The following is a 19,414-nucleotide window of genomic DNA, read 5'->3' as shown; positions in this document are numbered from 1 at the left end:
CTGAATTGAGCCTGCTTTTGCTCTGAAGCTTGAAGTGGTGCAGAGAGTTGTTTCAGAGCTTAATCTTGAACAGAGATATGACTGAAGCATCCTCTGAGTCTAAAGTTGAGGCTGGGATCGTTGCTTGTTGCCTGTCCTGGCTCTTGAGCATGAAAGAGCATTCTGGCTTGAGCCTGCTCTTGCTCTGTAGCTAGAGATAGTGCAGGTGGTTGTTCTAGCTCTTGAGCTTGAATGAGAGCTGTGGATGGAGCCTGCCCTGGCTCTGGAATCAAAGCTGGCATGTGAGCTTGTTCTGGCTCTTGAGATAGTTCTGGCTTGAGCCTGCTTTTGAAGCTGCAAATGGATCAGGTGCCTCTGTCTTGCTCTTGGCCTATAAGGAGAGCTGTGGCTTAAACTTACACTGGCTCTGAAGGTGAAGCTGGTGTTGCTTGAGTCTGCTCTGGTTTTGCACTTTGAGCTGGTATAGTTGCTTATTCTAATTTTTGAGTTTGAATGAGAGCTGTTACCTGAGCTTGCTTTGGCTTTATGTGGAGCTAGCATGAGTGCTTATTCAAGATTTTGATCTTGAGCAAGAGCTGTGGCTTGAGCCTATTTTTGCTCCAAAATTGGAGATGGTGTGGATAATTTGTTTACCTTGTCAGCTTGAACAAGAGCTATTGCTGTGCCTCTCATACCTACTTCTCATACCTATCAATGAAGTCTCCATTCAATAACCCACCCCAAGGAAGTAATCTGAGCCTACTCATTGCTCCTGGCCTAACCCCTGCTTCTGGAAGCTCATCTCCGAGTGGCCCAGCCCCATCCCCTCCATACATGCCCATATCACCCACCCTGAGTCCTCCTCATCCTCTCTGTGGACGAGGTACTCAGTGGGTTCAAGGTACTTCCACTCTGAAAGGAGAAGCTGGGCCTGGTGCTCCAAGCCCAAGCCTGGAAAGTTCTCTGTAGGCCAACAACATCTTCAGACAGGGAAATTCTGGAGGCTGGAAAAAATCCTCAGGGCACTGGTCCAGCCAGGTGCCCAGGATGGAGGAAATGGCCCTGGGGATAGACTGATGGGCGGCAGAGTCTGAGGCCTGGCATTTCCCTTTACACGGCTCTCACAGAGCACCTCTGTGGGGCCCAGGGACCTGTGCATCCTGCCTCTGCTCACCCAGAAGCCAGTGCTACCCTTATCTATCCTCAGCGAGGAAGTTACAAGCCTGGTCACCTAAGACGGGCTGGCAAAAAGCCTTTGTAACGAGAGCTGCTGATCAATGGGGTGATGACCTGACCCCTTCTTCAGAGAAGCCTGGCACACTTCTCTTTTGGTCTTCCTGTCTCCCTCTACTGCAATGCCAAGTCCATGAGGGGAGGGAGGGATGGAGTCTGCTCTGTTCATTGCACTCATTGGCACACAGTAGGCACTCCATGGATATCTGACCAATGAGAAACAATGAGAGACCCTGTCTCCTGCCCAGACTTCCAAGGGCCCTCCTCACACCTGAAATTTTAGTGCCTGTGCCTGTGCTGCCCAATTCACTAGGTGCCCTGTGTCAGCCTCCTCCTCCCACTGACACTTGTCTTTCAAGGGGGGCTAGCTGGCCTCTGAGCCCTCACCGAGTCCCCTGAGTGCCAGCTGAGGACCCACTATTGAGGTTCTACCAGATTAGTGAGCAGAATGTTTCTCACATCTCCTATTCTGGGTGTGGCGGTGGAGGCAGAGATGTGGGGTGGAGGCAGGACTGGGCAGGGAGGGGTTGGGTAAGGATTCTCTTAGGGGCAGACTCTGTCCTGTGACCTCCGCAGTGCTCTTCCATAGCACCCAAAGCCACATCCACAGTTCCCTGGACTCTTTTCCTCTTTTCTTGGAGAAGCCCTAACACCTCTGCTCTCTTGCAGAAATCCCATGATGTGTGGGATGCAGGTTCTGCCAGTACTTCCAATGTATAGTCCCCACACTCCACTCACAGTTCTGATCCAAAGCCCACCCACTTTTTCAGCTGGCCCAGAGGTCCACTGTCTTCATCAGAATATGGGAAGACACATTCCTACCTAGAGGAGGGCACAGGGCATCCCATGGACTCTCCTGTGGACAGTGCCAACTGGGAAGTCCAGTGTGACTGTCTCCGACTAGACCGACGCTCCGGAGGGGAGTGTTGTCTGCTCTGTGCACCGAGTCAGGGCCAGTGCCTAGAAAAGTGCCTGAACCCGGAGGGGCTTCCCACATATTTGCTGAATGAACAAGCTGCATCCATCCCCAGTGAAGATATCTGAGTGAGCCTGGGGCCCCACTGCTCACCCTAAGATTTCTGTTCTGGCTTCATGTCAGATAGGGACTTGTAATGGAATCTCAAATATCCTTTACAAATGAGAAAAGGGGCCAGCCCAAGGCCATGGGGACAATGAGGGTTGAAGCAGAGGTTTCGATATGCGGAATAGGGAAACACCCATTAACACGCCCACAGCTCCTCCAGCAGACCTGCCCCCAGGGCCAGGTACCCAGAGAGCACTTTCAGGGGGGACTCCATCAAGTCCCTACAATAACTCTATGAGGTTGGCCCACTGTTGGAGGAGCAGACTGAACACTCACAGGTAGCAGGTGGCCAAATAACCACTATGCTGTGGAGGGCCAGGGAACTCACCTTGTAAATAGTCCAGCACCTGTTGGGTGGTGGCAAAGGCTCTGTAAATGCCCAGAAGAATGGAGATGAAGGTGGGGTCACTGTGCAGGAAGGCAGCACCAGGTGTTCCACCAGCACAGGTAGCTGGCATGCCGGGACAATACCCACACCCTGCGGGTCTCACTCTGCTCACAGGTGATGCACCCCACCCCTCCCTGCGGCAGGACAGAGGAGGGCCATGCAGTCAGAGGCAGCACCATGGACCACCAGGAAAGCTAGGGGCTGGAGCTCAGACCTAGCATCTGGCGGCAGAGGTGAGACACGAGGGCTCCCAGGAGGAACGTCCTTGCCATTAGAAGCAGAACTGGAGGAGGGAAATGGTGAAACACATTTGTATCTTAGGTCGTATTTTGTTAGCTGAGGATTGATAGAAGCTCTCCTACTAATAGTGTCACCCTGTGATTTCTGACAAAACATCCTATTCTAAGATAAAAACACAGAGGCTTTTCCTGGGGTTGGGGGTGGGGGGTCAAGCTATTAGGCCATGTGGAATGTTCAGGGAAGCATCATTGAACTGGAAGCAGAAGGGAATCATGTCAAGGTCAAAGTCCCACAGCAGTAAAGGGCTGGATCACCATGGTAACCGGTCCCCCTCAGGGTTGCTGTGTAGCCCAGAGAGGCCCAGGTCCTGAGCTGGAGGGTCCTGGGGATGTGTTCCTCAGGACAGCAAATGACAGAGCTACAGACATGGTCCCATAAGCCCCATGTCCTTTTGGGTGAAAGCACCCCCGCTGAGTGTGAAGATGTGGGAGACTGGGAGAAGGGGTGCAAGGACTGTCAAGCCAACATGGTCACCTGGGGACCACAGTTAAACAGGAAAGTCTGCAGGAAAATACAAAAATACTCTTGACTGAACAGGAGGTGAGATGGTAGAAGAGATGCTTTTCTGATATTCCTACCTATTTGTGGACAGGGACTGTGAATCTGGCCAAGGCAGGAGCTGCATGGTGAGGGAGGGTGGGGGAGGAAATGCGGACTCAGATTCTTTTACAGGCAGGACTCTAAGGGGGCAGCCTGGGGAGCAGCAGTGTGGCTTCAGGTACCCAGGTTCCCCTAAGGCTGGATGGGGTCCTGGGTGTTGGGTCAACTCAGCACCTGCACCCACCCTGAGCCCGAGAGGGACTCTGTCGGTGATGTGGGCACCTTCCCCTCCTGCGGGGAGATGGGGTGCAGACTCCATCATCAGTTTCTCTCCCGTCTCCTGTCTGGAGCTTGGATAAGGCCCGGCCACCAAGTAGAAAGCCTCAGGGCCCTGTCTTTGCTGGATCTCAGACCTATGTGACTGTGGGTCTCCACTCCAGACACACACGCACCAGTCTGCTCAGACCTCCACCAAGGAGAGAAAAGACTCCGTAGCCCTAGGGCCCTGGATTCCCAGTGGCACAGATGAGATGTCCCTCGGGAAGCCCCTTTGCACCCAGTCGGCCTTTTCCTGGGGTGTGATTGTGACGGGACCACCAGGTTACCCACCACCCTCTGACATGCTCCTAACCAGGGCAGGGGGTGCCCTTAATGTCCCTCTCCCTCCCCCCTGACATGAAGAGGAAGGTGTGGGGGCTGCCCAGAGAGGGCTCACAGAGGTGGCCTTACCTGGACTGGCTTGACCTAGGCGGCTTTGTGTAAACTTAGGGGGCCTCTGGAGAATGGCCCCAGGCATTGGAGATGAGGGTTCAACCCTCAAGGCTCTCACTGGGGAGCTTCCTGAAGCAACATCCCCACTTAGTTTGGACATAACAAGGAAATGCCTCTCACTACCAAGTATCCCCTGCCAAATGAGAGAGCGATGGGGCTGTGGTAATGCGGGAACCTGGTTATAGGGCTGCAAGTTCTATTGGGGTCTATTGTCAAGGAAGTGACTTCACTTCCTGTGGTCCCTTATCCAAGCCCCCTCCTCGAATAACATATATCGAGATAGTCCTCGGGGCTGCTAACTGCTCGCCGCCCTCTCCACGCAGTTCCGTATCTGTACACAGCAACACCGACAGCCCCCTGGCGGGTCTGCGTGCAGCCAGGCTCCCAGCTTTGAGGAGACAAATTCATCTGTGCCTCTGACCAGTCCGTGATTCTCAACAAAGCATGAACTTCTCGGGACCCTGCCCTCCCCCTTCTCCCCTCAGTGTTTCCCCCCAACCCCCACCTCCTGGTAGACACATCGCCTGTGATCCCCTCTCCTTAAGGGTGGACTGCATTAGTGACCCCACAGAGATGGCAGAGTGATCCAGTGTCACTTCCAAGATTTGGATGTAAAAAGTCAGCAACTAGCCATGTGCTCACTCTGACCTGTGTTCTCTCTGTCTGTCTCTCCATGCCTCTGTCTCTCTCTCTCAGGTCCCTCTCTCTGGGGCACATGCCTCTCTGCGACGGGTTGCAATCTCATATGGCTGAGCACTGAGGGAGACCAGTAGACAGAGTGGAAGCCAGGCCCTCAATCCAAATGAGTCCTGCCCTCTCCCTGAGTGAGCTCAGATCCTGACTGACAAGGGTGCTGCCTCTGTTGAGACCGCAGCCCCGCTGTGGAGACCACAGGCCCCCTGACCTAAGGGACACTGTCCTCTCAGAAGCATCCAGCTGAGGTAGGCTGGATTCCTTGTCCCCAGAAAGGGGGAGATGTTGTGTTTGTTGATTAAGCCACTGAGTTTGGGGTAATGTTGTCCCACAGCCACAGATCACTAACGCAGTTGTCTGCACACCAGGCCCTGGGCCTGACCCCTCCCCCTCTCTCTTCTTATGAACTCCGAACTTCCTACAACTCTTGTGGGTATTTATGCCATTTCAAAGACCAGACTGAGCAAACTCCTTTCTGCCTTTTAGCTAAGACCAACCCTCAGTAGCTACCACTGGAGATGAACCAGCCATTGAATCTTTTATGAAAACTTGGTTTAGCTACCTTAAAGTTAGGGGGTGGCACCTTAAAGCGCTGTTTATGACAGATCTCATCAGAACCTTTATGAAACCAATGTGCGTGGGAACCTGGAGTGAGGGTGTTAGAGTACGCAGCATTTCCCATATTTGACCATAGCTTGTTGGTTTTGTGTTTTTTAATTGATGCATCCGGCGGTAAGAGTATGAAGCCATCACAGCAGCAGTGCTGCTCGGACTGTGATGCACGGGTGAATCCCCGGGCCACCGCGGTAAACACGCAGGTTCTGCTTCAGTGGGTCTGGGTGGGGTCAGAGATCCTGCATTTCTAACGAGTTCTCAGGATGCTCATGCTGCTGATCCATTTTGAATAGCAAGGCATTAGAACCTACTAGAGTCAAGAAGAACTATTTGGCATCCCAGGGAGAGAGCAAATGACACCACTGAAGCATACCCTACTCCTCATGAGGACCACTGTTTAAACGAGGATGCTATTTAGCCCTGGCTGTGTGGCTTGGTTGTCAATGTAGTCCCATGCACCACAAGGTTGGGGGTTCGATTCCCGGTCAGGACACATGCCTGGGTTGTGCATTTGATCCCCAGTTGGGGTGCATATGGGAAGCAACTGATCAATTTTTCTCAATCTCACATTGATGTTTCTCATTCTCACTTTCTGAACTCAACAAACATATTAAAAATTTTCAAACAAGAATGCTATTTACAGGAGATGAGAGACTGTGGGACAAACCCACACGAAGAGCAAACTTCGGAGGGAGCAGAGAGCCAGAAGAAATGGGAAGGAAGAGCTTATGTAGGGCGGGTCTCATTCAGCTGAAGTTCAGGTGGTGAATTTGTTGGGGAAGGGCTAAGGAATGTTAAATAGTCCCTCAAATAGCATATGGACTAAGGTAGCTTCATTTTTTGTTATTAAAACCCAGATAAGGGGAATAAAAACTGGGCCTAGTATAGGTTCAGATTTAGTTTACCCAGAAACTCAAGTTGCATGGTTATGAATTGTTCTAACTCCTTAATTTATTATTCAGGAGGGGATATTAATGTCTGAAATTGGAAGGGGAAAAGTGGGCTGGCATAAAAAAAGAGGTGAAGCTGGGTTGGGTAAGGAGGTAACACTACAAAACGTAATCGCGAACCCTCCTCTCTCCCATTTCCTGACCAGGCCTGCTCTCATCCAGGAAACTGACTGCAGCGCTCGGTTCCGGGAGCAGCCGCCGTTCCCTGCTGGCTGCGTCGGCCTAGGAGCCTCTTCTCTCCCGGTTCCTTGGCAACTGTGCTTTAGTAAACTTTGTGGGTCAGAGAATTCATAAATGTAGAGCTGGGATTAGCCTAATGGAGGTGTGTTAAGGTTTTCCCACAGCATTTCTACCAATGATTCATTTCTACCACTTACAGTTTGGCATATTTTGATAACTTATTTGAAACAAAAGGGTTACTAACTCATGGCTTCCTAATAGATCAAACCCTTAATCAGTATAAAGCAATATTTTTGCCTAATTTTCTCCTGTGGCTTACATTTTTCTATGTATCTTTGCTAATCTTTCTGTAATACCAGTTTAATTATTCTCTAGTTATTAAAAATTTTAAGCCAAATGGAGAGCATTTTTGCCTTTAATGATCATTATGTTTGTTGTCACGATTTATATGCTTTATTCATGTAGTCCTGATTATGTTTTTGGATTTTTGTGGGTTTTGATGTTTTTTTTTAAGCCTTTTGTACATTGTTTCATTTTTAATGTACTGATAGGTAATTATTCTGTTTAAATTATATTTATGGTTACAATTTTTAAAAGGAGTTATCTAATCTATATTTCTAAGTTTCAAATGTCAGGTATGAAACAGCATCTTTAACTTTGATTTGAATAGAATTGATTCCTTGCTGAGAAAAATGGGTGATTTAGTATGTTTATCATCCTGTTCACCACTCACTGCTATAAAATGCCAACACTTGCACTTTTCGAAGTTGTCAGAGCTGTGGTGGAGCAATACTGAGGGTATAATCTGCAGCACCCTAGTGCTGGCTTGGTCTTCGAGATGCACACAGTGGAAATTTATGAATGGGTGAGTCATCTCCCCATAAACATGTGTGTCCTGTGTCATGCACATCCATGCTAGTGTTCCTGGTCTCTTGGAACTTCTGTTGATTAGTGAAAATTCATAGGTGTCTCTTCTTTCAAAGTTTAGGCTCAGGCATGATCAGTTAAAAATAAGTTTTAAAATTATCATAAAACAACTATCCAGTGCCCAACAAGATATTAGAAAACATTCTTTCCATGTTTCAGTCCTGTGCTTTATGCTCTTGTCTTATCTAGTGGAATTGTCACATGTGTCAAATGGTGCTCCTCATTATGGTGAAAAATGAAACAACAGGTGCTTTTCCCCATAACCTATGTCCTGAAATAGCCAAAATATACACACAGAGGACCAGGAGGCCAGAGAGTTCGCCTTTTTCTGACTTTTTGGAAAAGTACAGTGCAGACAGGCTAAATCCAGCTGGGAATTCTGGGGGTCACACATGTCATTAGCAGTGCACAGTTGAGACCCTTGTCTAGAGCTGACTTTTCAGAATAGTTACATGGTAAGGCTAAGTTGGAAGTGTATTTTTGTTGTGTGGCCTTAAGTCTTCCCCTTTTAAGGTTATGATAGCTGCTCAGTGACTAAGTGGCTGTCTTCTTTTTCTGTGATACATTTCTTCTCCAATTCCAAAGCATCTGATACTTCTCTTAATCAAAAATCATAATTACACACATAAAACTCTGTATACTAACATAACAGCCAAAGTTTGTAGTCCTAGTTTATGGTTTACCCCTCTCATTCATATAACTACCATTAGTCATTTGAAATAGTAGGCACATAGCCTTGAGAACTTAAATTCTACAGCTCATCAATGTTTTCTCACACTTGGTGCATACATGCATGTAGTAATATTTTCTATAATCGTTTCTCAAAACATTTATTTATTATTTTATTGATTGATTTTCTTTTTTAGACAGAGAAGAAGGGAGGGAGGGGGTGGAAGGGGAGGCAGAGAGAGAAATCTATTTATTGTTCCACTTATTGAAACATTCACTGGTTGCTTTTGTATGTGCCCTGATGGGAATCAAACCCACAACGTTGGCATATTGGGATGATGCTGTAATCAACTGAGTTACCTGTGAAGGGCCTCCCAAACTATTTATTTGGAAGCAAATATTAAAGGTAAATGAAAACATTTGAATTTGTACTTATTTTTCCAATTGTCATACTAAATGTTTTAATCAAAATACCCATTCGGACTTTTCCCCACTTGTCCTTACTAAGCAGAAAAGTACTTGAATCTCAGAAACATTTTACCCAAGCAGTAAAACTATGCCCAGCACGCAAGGCCCATTAGCTCTATAGCATGCTTTCCAACTTAAACAACCTTAAACACTGAACATAGAAGAGGTGAATGACTAAGCAATTCAGCAACTTTCTCCTATTTTATTCTGTTTTCAAAGTGGGTTATATTAATTGTATTCCTATCCTGGGGAAAACTAAAAGCAGCAATTCAGCTTTTCACAGATTCTTTTCTCAGCTGAATCTCCACATGCGAAGCCCATCATTAAAGCCCTCATGGTATTATACTAATAACAAGAAAAATCGCCACATTTTGATGATCCTTATTATACATGCTAGGACTTAAAATGGCCATATCATGCATACCTCAAAATATTTTCATAGAATTTAGCTTTTTCTCTTAATGGCTGTTCTTCATACTTATAATAAATATATTGAAACTACTTAAAAATTTAAAATTAAAAAAAAATTGAACCATCTCATAGGTAATACGGTTCCTGTTATGAATTTAACATATTCCACATTTCAAAGTTCTATGGACCACCAATCACTCTTTACGGGAACTTTCAAAATCCTTGATGTGGTTGGTCCTTTTCTTTCTGTGTCATTTACCAGCCTGGGCCGAATCCATTTCAAGGCAAGATGTAACAGCAGAGGAGGGGCAGCAGCCCCCAAACCAGTGGGAGCAGCAGGAGAATGCAGTCTGGGGGGTGAAAGGAAGGGAGGATTTCAGAGCTAAACGATGAGTCACTGAACAGTAAGCTGCTTGAGAAAAGGTAAGATCGCTTAGCTTATTTACATTTGGTATCAGTATTCCCCACGACAGGCGGGGTGCCGTGCTTCACACCTTCCTGGTGGTTAAATGAAGACCTGTCTTGTGCAATGCCACCCAAAGTTCAAGGGGTGTGAAGACGGTGTAAAGGCCATTTGCTGTCATGATCCTGGCATCCCTGTTTTTGCTCCTGGATTGTAAAGTTCCAGGCTTTCTGTTTTAAGGAAAACAGAGGAAAAAGGATTTTCCAGGTAGCCAAGATGAAAGCACGTGCATACGGCATTGACTCTAGGCCACATGCTCTGTCAGACTATGAGGGAAAAAATGTCTGGTTTTCTTATAGTGCATATTGTCACTCAGCATTCTGTCTGAATGGGTGCGAGTGTGTTTGAAACTGTGTGTGATGGTGGAGGGTGGGAGCCACCAAGATGTCTGTCTCTGGGAGATGTCTGTCATGAGTGCAATGTGGGGTGTGCACAATGAGAGTAAGCAGCTGTTGGAAGCTCTGTACTGGATGGACAGGTGGTGCCGCAGCTGGATCCTATAGACAAAATGTCCATTGTAAAGAGGTAAGAGAGAGAAGAACCACAGCATGCTAGCATGTAAACAAAAACATAGCCCCAACAGCGCCGTTCAGTATAACACAGGCATATATACATGGCCAGAGATTCCTGAGAGCGGGTGTCTCCTAGGGGCCATGAGGGAATAACCATGACAATTGGGGCAAAGGGGAAAGGGAAACCAATCAAGAGGAGCACCTTGAGTGAGGTGAATATAGAACACACCACTCCCCCCACCCTTATTCATGGATCACAGTTCTACCTGCCTTTTGTCTAAAATCAGAAATCAGCTGTTTTATATAGTTTGCCCGATTTTGTAGTTGTATGATGGGGAGGTTAAGTTAGTCCAAAGTCCGTTATTTACCATAGCTGGAGAAAGAAATGTGCTTTGTCTTTTAAAAATTATTTTAGTAAGTTTGAATTTTTGTTTTCTTTTTGTGTTTCTTTTGCAGTATTTTAGTTCATCATTTTTACACTTGGCTTATACATGGCAGACAAGGGTCAAGGTCATAGAGAATGGTACATACCCTTTTCAACTAATTTGTAGTTTGTTTGTCATTTTCTAGGGCCTGAATGTTTGTGCCCCCCACCCAAAATTCATATGTTGAAACCCTAACCCCCAAAGGTGATTGTACTAAGAGGTGGGGTCCTTGGGAAGGCAGAGCCCTCATGAGTGGGATTAACGCTCTTATAAAAGAGGTTCCAGAGAGACCCTTTGTTTGCCATTTAAGAATAGAAGAAGTCTGTGACCCTGGTGAGGCCCTCATCCCACCGAGCTGACACCTTGTCTAGGACTTCTAGTAGCCTCCAGAACTGTCAAAAATAAATTTCTGTGGTTTATTTTAAAGAGAGAGAGAGAGAGACCATGAAAAGATCAACAAAGAGGTAAATGACTGGCACTGGGCATCAAAAGAAAAAGGGCATTTGTGGTGGAGAAACTTTTGCAAATCTCAAAGAACTCAGTGCAATGAATGGCTCACACAATAACCACTGGGGTGACTATATAGGTTTTCTATTTATTATGGTCACTGGCAAACAAAAAACTGCAGAAACAACACAGGCTACCTGTAGTGAAATTCATGCGTGTCATAAGGTCTGTTGATTTGAGCCTCAACTCAAAGTGACATCAGGCGTGCTGGGAGCAGAGGGGTGAGGCCACTCGTTACGGTCAGAACAGAGCACACAGGGTTCCACCCACGGGATCTTCCCACACAGAGAGCACGCCAAATAGGAGAGCCCAGTGTAATCCTTCACTGCTTAATGCATTGCATGCTATATAATTATCGAGCAGGAATCTAGTATTGACATTTGTATTCCAGCTCAACAGTTACATTTATTACTCCTTATCATCAAAAATGTGTGTTCCAGCCAATTACTTTCTACCTATTCAAATAATAGGAGGTAAAGTCCAACCTGGACATATGAGCAAGGACACCCCCAACACAGAGTGACTGACAGAGAATATGACTAAGGAAGAGATAGTTTACTTATACATAGGATACAGGAACTATGGTTTCACATGGAGGAAAATGGAATCAGCTTAGTGCTTTCTCCTTACTAATTTCCAAACTGGAAATGAGACCCAGTGTGTACATTTGTATATTTGTGTTTCAGATACAAGAAACGTGTACACAGGAAGCCCTGCTGCATTAGGTAGCTACTGCTAAGGTCACTGCATTTTGGTCCTTACTGCTCTCAGCACAGAATTCCATTTGCTGTTCCTTTGTTCTAACTGCTCTTTTTTATACCTGTCTTGAAAAGAACTATGGTTATCTTCATCCTCTGTCTCCGAGATGATTTCCATCTTCTGAATGATGAGTTTAATAAGCTCGTGCTGTTTTTCCAGAAGAGATGTCACATCCTTCAGCCTAAAAGGACAGACAGGTTCCATGAATTTATTTCAGCCCTTCTGAGTGCGCAAAGGCCTTGGTACTAGAAGCTTTCTGCATCGGATTACCTGTGCTATACAGCCTCATGGCATCAGCATCCTTCTAGATTTACGTGATTTTCCTACAGTGACACTGTTGGTTCAGGATTGGTTTATTTCTATTTCCATTTTAAGATCAAAACCCTGTTGCACAGAAAGGTTAAGTGGCTTGAACTCAGGTAAATGAAGCCTAAAACCCTTACACTGGAGCACTGTACCAGCTTCTCCAGGGATGCTCAACATCTTTCAGAGTTTTGCTGTATCAGTTGAGACGGCTCAGGAGGATTACAGCTTAAGATACTGGTCGGTGAATAGCAGCAATAAGTTGTTGGGTCTAAAAACTCATAATTCTCAATCTACTAGCAACATCGGTGAGTTCAAGCATGCCTTAATACATTAGATAAACACAAATATACAGCATAACCTTATGCTATGCATCATTTTTTAAGAGTTTTAAGTTTCTCAAATGCAGATCAGAGGAAAAATACATACCGGTATTTCTGCTTCAATATTTCTACTTCTAAAGGTGTATCGACATTTGGTATTTCTTGTCTTGCTTCATGAGTGCAAAACATATGATGAAATATACACTATGGGATAAAAGATTAATACTCAAGTTAAACTCAATTCAGGAACTACTGAATACCTACTATGTGCCATAACTCAGCTGCTGAATCAGGGCAGGCTGGCAAACTACCTGGGAGCCACGGCCCTCTGGGGGCTCACCTTCTGTTGGAGAGCAATGGGCATGCAAAGAGTTATAATGGAATTCTATATGTTATAACAGAGGAAAGTACAAGATGTATAAGTAATGCAGAAAGAGGAGTGAACCGGAGTGAAGGATTATTTAGGAAAAGGTTTAAATGGATCATTTTTATGAGAAAATTTTCATGAACAATGCTCATCATAAGTGGTGGTATTTCATGCAGGATTAGTTACTTCTCTCAAACTGTTCTGCCCTATTATTCAACACAACTGAATTTCACATGGGGAAATTTCTGAAATGCTATTTTAATATACATTACAAATGTATAGTTTTTAAACCATTAGTGGGCTGGAGAAGGCCGAGGGCAGATGTGAATGACCAGCAATGAGGTAATTCTAAGGGTCCAGGCAAGAGGAGAGGGCAGATTGCACCGGCCACCCAGGAAGTCAGATGGCCTACACCTGGGATTGACTGGGCGTGAGGGGTCGGGAAAAGGGAGGGGAGATGTCAAGGCTGATGTCCTGAACAGGCAAATGAATGGCATGGACAGTAATTGACATAAGGAATTTGGGAGGAAGGTGGGTTTTTCACCCTTTCCCTGTAGGGAATGTCGGGAGGGAGTGACGCATGGGAGGAGTGAAAGTCATGAGCTTTTACCTGAGTTTGTTTTGAACATGCTGCATTTGAAGGACCTTTGAGACACACCAAGGAAGAGGTCAAGGGATACAGGGGCCCAAAATGCAAAGGAGGGCTCTAGGCCAAAGAAATCAATTGCTGAGCTTCTGTGTTAGGAAGTAATTGCAACTATGGATATGAGTGAAGTCAGGGAAATAGTGTAGAGTCAGAATAAAGCCTAAGCTGATACTTAGGTTGACTTTATCATTTTATGACTCTACAAAGAAAAATTAACCTGCCAGGAATTCAGAATATTTGTAGAGATAAGAGGAAGCCCAGAGACGGTTAGGATTAGTATCCAGTACTGATATATCAGTACTCTTAGTATAGCCCCTTTGCCATTATAATGCCATGCCTTGCCTAATCTTTATGTATTTTCTATATGTGTATTCCATGTGTGCCTGTGAATATGTACATGTGTGTTCTGTATATGCATATAGACACATACATATCTGCACATGTATATGACATCTGATTAAGAAAAACAAAGCATATCTGCACTGTGAAAAGGATAATTAAGGGGTCCGGCTGGTCCACCCATCCAATGCTCTCACAGGGATGAGGCACATATTTAACACTGAAACTGTAGCTGAGCCCATTGGAAACAGAGACAAATGTCTCCCTCTGCACTGCTCATCATTTTATCATCCTAGCTCCATCCTGCACTTTTTTTGAAAGCACAATTATTTGCTTCCCACAGGCAGAGTGACTCAAAGTGAGTAAAAGGGCACCCTTAGGGATCCACAGTGAATGAAAGTCAAGCAGTGTCCCTCTGTGTACATGGATGTTTGTTACAGGTACTTACTAATAACCCTCTCCCGTATCTGGGTCTGTTGGGATACACGATGAGGGATTTCTGATCCACCTTGCGTAGGAACCAGAGCGGCAGCTTCTTCTCTAAGTTGGTATGAAGTTCCACCTAAAGCGCATTTTGGGTTTAATGGGTACGAATGCTTAATTAGCCTCTGGAATTCATACACTGAACAGACACAACTGTTAGTAGAGCCAACTGAAACCGACTCCTGTGTCCCGATTCACGCACAAGCAGCTGGGCTGGCCAGGTCTCCTTCGCCCCTAGCAGCCGGTCCCCTGCCCCTACCTTTCACCTCCCCCACTGACAAGATGGGGGGGAGCTACCTGGTTGGCCGCATGTTAACACTGAAGGAGACTCAGGCAATTTCTCAGTTTCTCTGCTGAGATTACTGTGGGACATTTTTTTTCATTTTTGATTTTCTGACTACCAGAGGTACACCAGAGAACGTGCACACCAGGCACAGCAGGGCTATTCTCTGTACTAAGAAAATGCCCATAGTCAACAGCTTGTTCTCAGAACTCAGCTATTCTCACGTGTGAATAGTCAGGATGGTGCTGATTTCAAATACATATGAGATACTCGCCTGCATAGCAATCCTCTTCAGCAGCGCATGCTTCTGGACCTCGGCAATGTCGCCAACGGCCAGGCCGATCTGAAGCACAACACAGCACTGAGTCACTACCAGTTTAATGGCTTATGTCACCGTGCCCTCCAGTTCTCCCTGGGCACAGAGGGAGTGGGCGTGAAGTTTACTGGCAGCGCCCCTGAAACACGGCTTACACACCTCACACAAAACTGCACAGCCGGTGTGACTTGGCCACACTGACGGCCATGTTGGCGGGCCTGGTAATCTTAAGTGTTATCATGAAAAGTGAGGACATACAAACTAATCTGAAATTCATTGTAACTTAAAGTAAAAGTATGTTCCCTTTGGAGAGGACAGGGGTGATGTGATACCAGATGCAGTGGGTAACAGCCATGCAACATGGCTGGAAACTGAGGCAGTTTAGCATCTAAAGTAGACGAGTGTGACCAGACAACATGGCAAAGTTAAAACATTAAATTGAGGCAACGAAGGAATTTCTATCTTACATATGTTTGGCAGGAAAAGGTACATTTTAGGGGTGGGTGAGGCTCCAGTAAAACAAAGACCCATTTAGAAATCCACAGTTAGACAGAATTAGATAGGGGTCAGCTCAGTCCTCCTCAGTCCAAATTAAACTGCTTGCATTCACCCTCTCACTGTTAGACACTCAGTACCTGTCTACGCTGAACCAGCCCCCGCTTGCTGCGGCCTGAGAGGAAAAGCCAGTCCCTGTTCTCGTGGAGCTCAAGGTCAAGTAAACTCTGGGAGAGAGGGGCTCCATCTGTCCAGGTCACCGCTGTGTGCCCAGTGCTTAGAATAGTGCAGGGCACATAGTAGGCACACAAAATAGCTGCTGAGTGAATGAGCAGCGAAAGGCGTGCAAATGAGCATTGGGAACCAAATAGAGTCGGCAAGTAGGTTTCACTTGGCAGGATAATATTTTTGTTTTTTAATTTGCAAGTCCTGAGGTGGGCATTCTCTTTGTTTTAGATCAGCCCTCCTCAAAGCCAACTGTCTTATAACCGTGGCTTCATACATCAAGTGTACTTGCCTGGGCTCCGAAGACATCTGAGCTTATGAGACATAGGCTTATAGCTTGTGAGTCATCTGAGCTTGGGAGTGTCATTACAATTTATTCATATAAGTTATAAACTTGTGAATCTCATTAAGATTTACTAATTTAAGTAACAAATTAATAATGAAATGCTAATCAAATATTATTAATATTTAATTTAATTGTAGCTAACATTTATTAAATGCATATCATGTTTTAAGTGCTTTGTGTTAGCTCATTGCATCCTTTTAATATCATCTTTCTCTGATTTGTGCAAGATCTGGGTAGGATCCAGAGCACGAGGACCCTTGCGTGCTATGCTCACGGGTTTAGACTGGACTGAAGCTTTAGAAGAGTCATAGAAAAAAAATTAAAAGAGCCACGGACAGGCTCAGCTTTTCATTATCAGAACATCACTGTGGTGATAATTTGCAGGAAGGATTAGACAGAGAAAGGAGATGAGATGGAGAAATTCTTCAGTGCCCTGCAGCAATATGGATGAGGAACTGCGAGGCTGCAAGCTAGTAGGGAGTGGCTATAAGAGGGAAACGTGGGGAAAAAGCTGAGGAAAAGCGGGGTGGGTGGATGGAGACTATTTCCCAGTGATCTGAGACAGTTTGAGGGAAGGAGAACATTGTCAGTCTCGGCTCTGTTGGGTTTGATTTTGCTCTGGGACATGCAGGCAGAGAAGCTCAGTGGGTGTTGGACATGTGGATCTTGAGTATGGCACCGACCTATGCTATCGCTCAGCCAAATTCTCCTCCTGATAATGATCTTAGAATCACTAATAACTGATTCTAAGAGAAGAAGGTGGGTTTTGTGTCATTCTCTGTTATTCTTAGTGCCATCTTTTATTTTTCTAGGTCACCAGAATGAAACTCTGGAGTCGTGTCAAGTAAGTGAACCAAAAAATTAAGTAGTCTGTATTATTATTTTTTCTTCCTGGAAACACTGCCTAGCACGGTCCCTGGTGCATAGTCATACTCATAAAAAGTGTGTGGAATATGTGCATATTTGAATCAATGAATAAGGAGAAAACATGCTCTGTAATGCCAGCTAGGATTCCCAATGGACCTGGGCTATATTCCTGCCTGTGTCGGCCAGGATGCTGGTGGCTGGACAGGTTGTCTGTGGAAGGGCATGGTCGTGTCTGCTGGGGGTGGTCAGCCTTGGAGTGCTTTAGAGGGGACAGCTGAATGCTGCAGGTACCCTCCCCACTTAAATCTCTGGTTCAAGAGAGATGAGTTCCTCCTCCTGCACACCATGAAGGTCTCTGCCTAAACTTTGGCTTCCCCTCCTGCCCTCCAATAACTCCAATGCACATCATTCATGTTTATTCCTTATTCTGCCTTGTAGTTCTTCATAGCATTTATCACCCCAAGGCATCATGCTATATATTTCTTTGTTCACTATTTAAATTCATGACAAGTTTATAATTACATAGGGACTGAGTACTGATCTGCCTTGTTCACTACTGTTTGCTAGCATGTGGTTGGGTCAGTGATGGGCATTTAGCAGATTCTTGGGAATTATTTGCCAAGTGAATGCATCTTTGCATCTCCTGGGCCCCATTCTGTGCCTGGCACACTCCAGGCACATTGAAAGAATAAATTTCACAGGTGCCCCATTTTCCCCTCATGGAGGGAGATTAAGGAAGCTAATAATAATTAGTAGTAAGCCCCAAATGATCAACAAAGAGGAAATACTAAGATAAATTACTTACAAGTAAATTCATGAGGACAATTGGGACAAATATTGTGAAGATAATAAGTTGTGCAAAGGAGAGAAGTGGGTATGCCAATTCATTTCTCAAAAATGGTTCTAGAAAGGCACCGCGATAATTAGTGTCTCCTAGCATCATGCTGAAGGTCTGCACTATAGAAAGCACTGGGGAGCTGAAAGCATCCTGAGGAAAGATAGTAAGGGAAAAGGAAATGCAAAATTCATTAATGAAAAAAATGTCTCCTGGAGGGTAAAATGATGAAATCATATTTAAAATATTTTTAAAGTTATAGGACAATAGCTACTAAAATACAATGATAAAAACTACTAATAAACTGGTGGTAAAGTCATCAAAATGATCTTTTCTGCACATATAATAACTCATCATGCATTACACATAAACTTTTTGACAATGGAAAAAGTCATTTAACAAGACTACTTTTTCTTGCAATGAAAATCACTTGAATATTAAATATATCAGATACACTGAAAGTATCCAAATGTTGTGTCATTATTGCTTTTATACGTCATTAAGATTTAAATAGAAATATATACTCCCAATGTTTATAGCGACACAAGGGACCACGGCGCCTCACCTGTATGTTCAGGAGGACATAAAAGCTGAGTCCGAAGGCCAGAAAAAGGAAGACAAACACGACTGTGGACCTCAGCAAAGTCTTCATGATCACCTCCAACATAACAATGAAAATCCCACAATTTTCAAATCTAGCAAAAATTGAAAAATCACAGTATTTATTCACTTTTCTGGTCCAGTGTGTTTCCTTTGGCGTCAGCATTTATCACGCACTGGGCGCTAGTGTTCACAAGTGAGTCACTGAGGCCAGTCACTTCCGAAATGAAGACACGAGAATTCATGAGGGGTCAAGCTGTCCTACTTTCAAGCTGCTCATGCAACCTGCTTTGTTTCTTCTTGTTCTCCCCGCCTGACCACTTGACCAAATCATAGCTTCCCAGCACCAGAGACAGTGCTACCAGCTGGTGAGGGATGAGAGAGATGCGTCTTGTGGTGCATCGGTGGGGGGTGATGAGATGGGTCTCTGCCCCCGAAGGCGACCGTCACAGGGCTCATACTCATGCTTCACACTCGCCCTCCTTACAGCTCCCTGAGCTTTCCAGTGTTACCCCTAGACACCTACGTTGTAAAATGTTTGGGCACACAATGGGAGTCCTCTGGCCACTGCCTTGTGCTTTCCCTTTGGCAAAGGTGCCCTGTTACAAGGGGAGTCACAAGATTTCAAAGCTGAAAGAGACTCCAGAGGCCTTAGAAACCAAGTTTCCAGAGACATCCAGGAACTGGCTAAGGTCACTGATAATGACAAAACCAAGAGAGTGGCACCACCTGGACCTGTTTTAAAGCCTCTTGCCTTCCAGGCCATTGTTCTTCCCACCAGATCACGTCTTTTCTGGGGGGTGGGAGGGGACAGAGTTCAACCCCAGGGTTGGAAACACTTTGGTAAAATGCTGACGTGTGACTTACAAGCTGAGATCTTGGGCAAGTTACTAACTCAGTGCCCCAGCTTCTTCTTTTATAGACTGTAAGTGATGACATTACCTCTTGTTTTATTAAGATTACGTGAAATGACATATTTAACTCAACATTAGCAATTGTGGGAGGCAGGGGAGACTAGCACTTCTTTCCCCTCTAGAATTAGTTCCTTTGGGTTTACTTCTTCCTTTCTATCAGTATTACTCCCCATACCTACCACTTCATTTTGATTGTGT

At 45.3% G+C, this 19,414-nt stretch overlaps 1 protein-coding gene across 1 annotated transcript in view; it reads right to left on the bottom strand.

Moving 5' to 3' along the window:
- Positions 1-11,189: 11,189 nt before the first annotated feature.
- The window catches only part of TRPA1 (transient receptor potential cation channel subfamily A member 1), a 47,788-nt gene continuing 39,563 nt past the window's right edge, over positions 11,190-19,414 (bottom strand). The window contains exons 23-28 of the mRNA XM_024572316.4: positions 18,268-18,397; positions 17,673-17,855; positions 14,893-14,961; positions 14,301-14,414; positions 12,607-12,704; positions 11,190-12,055 (exon numbers count right to left, since the gene is read on the bottom strand). Of these exons, the coding sequence (XP_024428084.2) occupies positions 11,857-12,055; positions 12,607-12,704; positions 14,301-14,414; positions 14,893-14,961; positions 17,673-17,855; positions 18,268-18,397 (793 nt within the window). The 3' untranslated portion in view covers positions 11,190-11,856. The remainder of the gene's footprint in view (positions 12,056-12,606; positions 12,705-14,300; positions 14,415-14,892; positions 14,962-17,672; positions 17,856-18,267; positions 18,398-19,414) is intronic.

This window comes from Desmodus rotundus, chromosome 8, assembly GCF_022682495.2.
Source record: "Desmodus rotundus isolate HL8 chromosome 8, HLdesRot8A.1, whole genome shotgun sequence".
Lineage (NCBI taxonomy): Eukaryota > Metazoa > Chordata > Mammalia > Chiroptera > Phyllostomidae > Desmodus > Desmodus rotundus.
Note: the sequence above shows the minus strand (reverse complement) of the source record. Positions and strands in the feature narration are given on the sequence as shown.